Source organism: Buceros rhinoceros, unplaced genomic scaffold (assembly GCF_000710305.1).
Source record: "Buceros rhinoceros silvestris isolate BGI_N320 unplaced genomic scaffold, ASM71030v1 scaffold45501, whole genome shotgun sequence".
NCBI classification, from domain to species: Eukaryota; Metazoa; Chordata; class Aves; order Bucerotiformes; family Bucerotidae; genus Buceros; species Buceros rhinoceros.
Genome location: NW_010393360.1, coordinates 1,157 through 8,109, shown reverse-complemented (window position 1 = coordinate 8,109; position 6,953 = coordinate 1,157). Strand labels below are relative to the sequence as shown.

At 50.0% G+C, this 6,953-nt stretch overlaps 1 protein-coding gene across 1 annotated transcript in view; it reads left to right on the top strand.

The window, feature by feature from the left end:
• Positions 1–178: 178 nt before the first annotated feature.
• VPS11 (vacuolar protein sorting 11 homolog (S. cerevisiae)) overlaps positions 179–6,953 on the top strand; it is a gene marked incomplete at its 3' end in the record, with an annotated part of 7,782 nt that continues 1,007 nt past the window's right edge. Inside the window, exons 1-12 of the mRNA XM_010144813.1 lie at positions 179–325; positions 511–646; positions 1,668–1,831; positions 1,934–2,181; positions 2,583–2,781; positions 3,067–3,218; positions 3,870–4,056; positions 4,447–4,590; positions 5,058–5,246; positions 5,546–5,707; positions 6,193–6,332; positions 6,632–6,834. Of these exons, the coding sequence (XP_010143115.1) occupies positions 179–325; positions 511–646; positions 1,668–1,831; positions 1,934–2,181; positions 2,583–2,781; positions 3,067–3,218; positions 3,870–4,056; positions 4,447–4,590; positions 5,058–5,246; positions 5,546–5,707; positions 6,193–6,332; positions 6,632–6,834 (2,071 nt within the window). The remainder of the gene's footprint in view (positions 326–510; positions 647–1,667; positions 1,832–1,933; positions 2,182–2,582; positions 2,782–3,066; positions 3,219–3,869; positions 4,057–4,446; positions 4,591–5,057; positions 5,247–5,545; positions 5,708–6,192; positions 6,333–6,631; positions 6,835–6,953) is intronic.

Below are 6,953 nucleotides of genomic sequence, written 5' to 3'. Positions count from 1 at the left end.
CCTCAGCCCTGGGAATGCGGCAGCTTCCTGCGCGTGGCTGTCCACTGCCTGTAAAGAAAAACGCCGCTAGGTGCTGTGGGGCTCCGCAGCAGCGTGTTTACTGCCGCCAGTGAGACTGTGCGGCGATGGGAGGTGTGGGCTTGTAACTCCCTTTGTGTGCCTTAACGGTGACCTACATATGGAAGGACAGATTTGGTTTTTGCCTCGCTCCCTTCAGCTCAGTAGTTTCCAAGCTTACAAGCTGAGGGTAACACATCTGTACCAGCTGAAGCAGCACAGCATCTTGGTTTCTGTTGGTGAGGATGAAGAGGGTATTAACCCCTTGGTAAGTCCGATGACAAAGAAGAATGCGTTTATGTTATAGGTCTTTCCTAAGACTACTGTGATTGCCTTGGCTGACCTTCCTTGCCCTACGCAGCTTGCTCATTTTGGACACTGCTGCACGTGATGCCAGGTCTTGGCCACCTGATGCCTCGTGTTTTGCTTATGCCAGATTGTCGTTGTTTGTAGGTTAAGGTCTGGAACCTGGAAAAACGAGATGGTGGCAATCCTCTCTGCACACGAATTTTTCCGGCAATACCAGGTAACAAGCCCACAGTTGTATCCTGCCTAACTGTCCACGAGAATCTTAATTTCATGGCTATTGGTAAGTAAAACTGAACTGTAATAGCTTAAGAAAAATATTGCGGTCCTTACTCAGAGATAAGGAGAATGAACAGCTAGCCCAAAACCCAGCGCAGAGCGTCCCAACAGTTTTTCTTCTCATGCTGTTTTTATGTTATTCTCACAGACAGATAGCGTATTTTGCCTTGTCCAGAGCTTGAGAAGAGAAATACGTACATTCAGCCTGACGCTGTGTACGTTACAGACTTTGATTCTCTAAAGGGAAGCCGGTATTTTTAGTTGATATCACGTTTCTGCACCAGTTAGTACGGCTGCACGTTTGTTGAACTGAGTACTAAACCGGGCTTTTGTCGTAGTACAGGAAGAAACGTGGGTTTGTGGTACCTCATGTTACAAAGAGTTTTTTTCAGGCACTGTATAGAGCCTTTTCTTTTTTAAAGAAGAAAGGCAGTTTCTGTTTCTAGAACGGACCACTCCTTTGTAATATTTCTTGCTTAACTTCTGTCAGAGGAAGAGCAGTAACACTGTGAGGTTCCAGCGGGTTGTTCCCTGCGCTGAGATTGAACAGCTCTGTATGCTGTGGCCTCCGCCCCGGCACAGCCGGCAGGACGGGGCCCGTCAGTGAGCTGGGAAAACCGCGTGTTCTGCTCACTCCTGGGAAATCTCCCTCTGGTCTCTTCCAGCCGTAGCCTGTTTTGGATGAGCAGGTGAATTAAAGCGATTGATGGTTTCAGTGGGTCAGTGAGAAGGTTGCTTGTAAAACAGACAGACAGAAACAACCTGTGCCTGCAGGTCGCCTGTGGAGAGCAAGTTGAACCTTGCTGAGCGGTGACATCATGTGTGCAGGCAGGTGACAGCTGTGAACCGTAACAGGAGCAGTCGGGGGCGGTTTGGCGCATGGTTCCTTGGCAGGAGAACCCACGGCAGTCCCGTTCCTTAGCGTCTTGCTGGGTGTTGTCACTGACTGGGCCTGCCCTGACTTTACGCTGGTAACGTTTCACGTGTGCCATGTCAGTAACGGGGGAGTCTGTCCCTTTCACCAGGTTTTGCAGATGGGAGCGTGGTGCTTACGAAAGGAGACATCACTCGAGACCGGCATAGCAAGACCCAGGTCCTACACGAAGGCAGTTACCCGGTTACTGGCCTTGCTTTCCGACAGTCTGGCAAAACCACTCATCTCTTTGTGGTGACCACGGAGAACATCCAGGTGGGAAGTTAATTGGAAAAAAAATGAGACTCTGGCTTGCAGATTGCGTTGGCTTAGAGTCTAGTTTGGAGCAATCCCCAAAACCTTGTGTTTCGCATATAGTCTTACACGCTTTCGGTGAAGGACTATCCTCACCTGGAGCTGGACACTCATGGCTGTGGATTGCGCTGTTCATCGCTCAGCGACCCCTCCCAGGATCTCCAGTTCATCGTGGCAGGAAACGAATGTGTGTACCTTTATCAACCAGATGAACGCGGCCCCTGCTTTGCCTTCGAGGGACAAAAGCTGATTGTTCACTGGTACCGGGGGTACCTCGTCGTTGTCTCCAAGGACCGAAAGACTTCTCCAAAGTAGGGCTTCTCGGAACAAATGAGTTCTTTTTACTCTTGCAGCTTCTCGTTTTCCCTCTTTTTTTCTCCTTGCCTGTGAAGCTTTGCTCTTGGGGGCCGATTGCAGCTTGGTCAGAGGTTGTTACGGTTTATCCAGACCCTTATATCAATTAACTTCCGTTGCGAGGGCAGCACAGTTTAGCGTGCTGAGTGAGTGGGGGTTTTCCAGTCCTATGGGTGTCTTTGTCCAACACACGGGTGGAATTTGTGCATAAACTGTGGTGTTTTCCCCTTGGGCCCGCTTAATTCAGTCACCCAAATGAACCCCATTTCTCTTGCTCTCTGGACATCCGAGTTTGCACAGGTATCAAGAACTCAAGTTACGCTCTCCTTGTTTTCTAAAGCTCTCTTCTACTCTCCAGGTCTGAGTTTGGGAATGAGGCGCAGAATGCGGACAAACAGGTCCTGAATATCTATGACTTGTGCAACAAATTCATTGCGTACAGCTCGATCTTTGATGATATAGTGGATGTCTTGGCAGAGTGGGGTTCTCTGTACGTGCTGACCAGAGATGGGAAGATTCACGTACTCCAGGAGAAGGATACACAAACCAAACTCGAGGCATGTAAATTAGTCTGTTTTGTTGTTATTCTCTGCCTTATGTCTGCAAGATTGTGCTGGCTCTGCAGTTGGAAAGGCGAGCCGTTCGGGGAAGTGAGTTGAGAGGCAAGTGGCCTGACAGCTTTCCAGCGTCATCAGCGTTACGAAGCATTTGGTGTCTAAAAGCCCTGCGCGTACTTATGCATACAGCACGAGAAAGAAGAAACAACTTGTTTTCCGGGAGTGTTTGCACTTTTTTCGTGGGCTGGTATTTCTCTCATGCTGCTCTCACTGTGTATTTAACAGATGCTGTTCAGAAAGAACTTATTTGAAATGGCTATTAACTTGGCCAAGAGCCACCACTTGGACAGCGATGGCTTGTCAGAGATTTTCCGGCAGTACGGCGATCATCTGTATAACAAGGGGAACCACGACGGAGCCATCCAGCAGTACATCCGGTGAGCGGGTGTTCTAGAAAGCCATGGTTGTGTGGCACAGATGCGAGCTCAGAGGCCTCGATTGCTTTTTCCCAGCAGTAAAACCAAGACAAGTCAAAAAAAGCACAACTTGAGGTGGAAATTCTGCCCGTAGAGAGAACCGTACACCTTAGGGGCTCTGAAGGCCTTTGGGTAAAGTTCTCCTTGTTGGTGGTATTTTAACATGGACAGTGAGGGGTGTTGGGGCGGAATGGGGCCTGATGATGCCGTTAATAAACCAGGGATCACTGTAGGGAAGGTGGATGACGTGATTTGACCACGTACGGCAATCATTTTGGAAAACGCTGAGCTTAATGTTGGTTTTAAAACATCTCGGGGTTTTTTAAACTTAGAGCAGCATGTTTTGAGGCTCACTAAAAATTCCACGTTCAGTCTCTTTAAAATGCCGCACGCGTTATCTTCGTGTGGAACTGAACTGTGGAGTCCCTGCGCCTGGCGAGACGTCGCCTGTGTTACTGCCAGCTCGCATGAGGTGTCAGGGTCCCTGCGGCTAAACTGCTCCACGTGGGCACGAGCGTTTGAAGATGAGCTTGAGTGATGCGATCGAAGTGAAGAAAAGAATCCCACTTCCTGGGTATATGGTCTCCCGTCACATGAGTCTTCCCCTCCCAGAACTATAGGGAAGCTGGAGCCGTCTTACGTTATCAGGAAGTTCCTGGATGCTCAGCGTATCCACAACCTCACTGCTTATCTGCAGACGCTCCACCTGCAGTCTCTGGCCAACGCAGACCACACCACGCTTCTGCTGAACTGCTACACCAAACTCAAGGACAGCTCCAAACTGGAGGAGTTCATTAAGGTACTGGAGGAAGGTGGAATCACGCAAAGGTGTTTTGTCATTGCAATAATTCGAAAGGAGTATCAGCTCCGTTCTAAATGGGCTCCTGCGGGGCCGCTGAGCGAGACAACTGGATTTGTCCCTCAGTGCCCCTGTCTTCGCTCCTTTATTATTTCCAAGCTCTTGGCTAGGTTCTTGGTTTGGCTTGCTCGCCCTCTGGTCTGGAGCACACTGCCTATTGCCAGCGTGACTGGCGAGCTGAGGAGAGGCGCTTCAACGCCTTCCTTTGTGTGAGCGATCTTTTCCCTGCTTGAGAGGTGCCAGGTTGTCCCTGCTTTGAGAGAAACGATTGTTGCTTGTGGACTGCGGGCATGTTGCTGAGGGACCGTCTTTCCGCTTTTGTTCTTGTAGACAAGCGAGAGCGAGGTCCACTTTGATGTGGAAACAGCAATCAAGGTGCTTCGTCAAGCGGGTTACTACTCCCACGCCGTGTACCTGGCAGAAAAGCACGCGCATCACGAATGGTACCTCAAAATCCAGCTAGAGGACATCAAGGTGAGGAGATGTTACTGCTCACATGGCCCTTGCCAGGAAGACCACTATGTCACTAGCCTCCACTTCAGTGTGGACACCGTTTCAGTGGCTCTTCCCTGCAGCCACACGCTGACGGGGCTGCTGAGGCAGCAGAAACAAAGGAGGCTGCCGCTTGTGTGCTGGCTTTCCGTTTTTGGCTTGCGTGGTAGACTGGGGGTGGAAATCAGAGCGTCTTACTTGCTCTGTTTCAGATGTGGCTTTTTACAGTGCCCTTTAGGAGGAGGGAGGGTGGTTAGTGAGAGCGTGATCGAAGTTGTGCTCTGGCTGCAGCCAGTCTTCCTCCTTGAGGAGACAAACAAGAGGAGTAGCAAACTAGGTGACAGTTCAGAGTCAACAGTGGTGTACTGGCAGCGTGTCTTTGATGCTCTCTGTCAAAGCAGAGAGCAGAGGCAAATCTCATGTGATTATTTTGCTGGCTGTCTCCACAGAACTACCAAGAGGCTTTGTGCTACATTGGAAAACTGCCTTTTGAGCAGGCAGAAAGCAATATGAAGCGGTACGGTAAAATCCTGATGCACCATGTCCCTAATGAGACCACAGAACTGCTGAAGATCCTTTGCACTGATTACCGGCCGTCAGGAGGCAGCGAAGGCCTCGGGATGCTGGAAGGAAAAAGGGTATGGTGTGCGTTGAGTGAGAACTGCTGCTCTCAAGTAGTAACTTTGCAGCGAGCCAGCACTCCTGGGCGCCTTGTGGTGCAGGTCTGATGGTTTAGGGATGAGGAGAAGCCCTGCCCTGGTGTGCTGGTTGTCCCAGAGATAAGACACCACATAAAGCTATTGCTCAGACCCGATTCCCACCGTAGCCAGCATCTGGTGCCGTGCTGTTTCAGTCAGGTCGCTGACTCCGGGAATGAGCGTTCCGCACGGCGGGGAAGAAGCACGGGTCTGGATGTCTTACTCTTTCTGTGTTACAGGCTAATTCCGAGGAGTTCATCCCAGTCTTTGCAAACAACTCCCGAGAACTGAAAGCTTTTCTGGAGCACATGACTGAGGTGCAGGCTGACTCTCCACAGGGTGTCTATGACACGTTATTAGAACTTCGACTCCAGAACTGGGCACATGAACGAGATGAGCAGGTTTGAGCTCCCCCAGCTTTTTGTTTTGAGAGGGAGATTTGGTCTCTTTGAATCCTTTTTGCATTCCTGGCAGCCCATGACCTGTCCAGATGGGCACTGATAACAGGAGGCAGTACATATGCTGTGCTGGACACATGGCACACCAGTGGGAGAGCAGCCTGCTCGCTGGAGAATACTCCTTTGGTGAGGCTGAGCTGAGCTTGTTTTGTATGAATCTCATTTAAGAACAGATGCCAGACAATACAACCTCTGTGAGCAGATGCCTCACCTACCGAAGTAGCTCTATTCACTTGCCCAGATCTCTGGTGATGCCAGCTGTCTGGGTGAAAGAAATCAGGTCCTGTTGCTTAAAAGGGATAGAGGGCAAACAGCAAAACTGTCCTCTTTGAAAGAGCTGCAGATCGTTGTCAGATCTGAGGGCAAAATATCGTGTGTGTGCGTGTGTGTGTGTGGTGCTCTCCCTGACCTCTCCCTCTTCTCTGTAGATCAAAGAGAAGCTGCACAGTGAAGCCCTGACCCTCCTGAAGAGCGGAAGGTTCAAAACAGTCTTTGATAAGGCTTTGGTCTTATGTCAGATGCACAATTTCAAGGATGGTGTCCTCTACCTTTATGAGCAGGGCAAACTGTGAGTGTTCTTGCCGTAGAGTCGTGTCCCTGCCCCCTCACTGCAGGGATTTCTGAGCCATAAGTGTCCCTGCCTTATGATAGCAATTGGCCTCGTTAGTGTCTCAAGATGGGAACTTGATCACTGCTCAGCTGAAGGTGTCGTGTTGTTAGAGCAGGGCAGTTATGCAGAGAGTGAATGATGGACCTGGCTTGGCTTCCGTGTGAATATCTGGGGATTGCATGGCTGGGTGAAAACCTGAGCAGCTCAGAGAAGGAAGAGATGGATTCTTGCAGCTGATGAGTCTCTTCTTACTGTAGATTTCAACAGATCATGCACTACCACATGCAGAATGAGCAGTACAAGAAGGTGATCGAGGTGTGCGAGCTGTATGGAGACCAAGAGGCTTGTCTCTGGGAACAGGCTCTTGGCTACTTTGCGCGGAAGGAGGAGGACTGCAAAGAGTACATCGCTGCAGTGCTGAAACACATCGAGAACAAGAATCTTATGCCTCCGCTGCTTGGTAATAATGACATGTGCTGCCTAACCCCCCTGAGAAAACCCAAATGAGTTTACAGCACTCTCTGTAGATCAGAGATTTGAGAGAAGGATCAACAAAGTTTGAGCCCATCATTTGAAGTA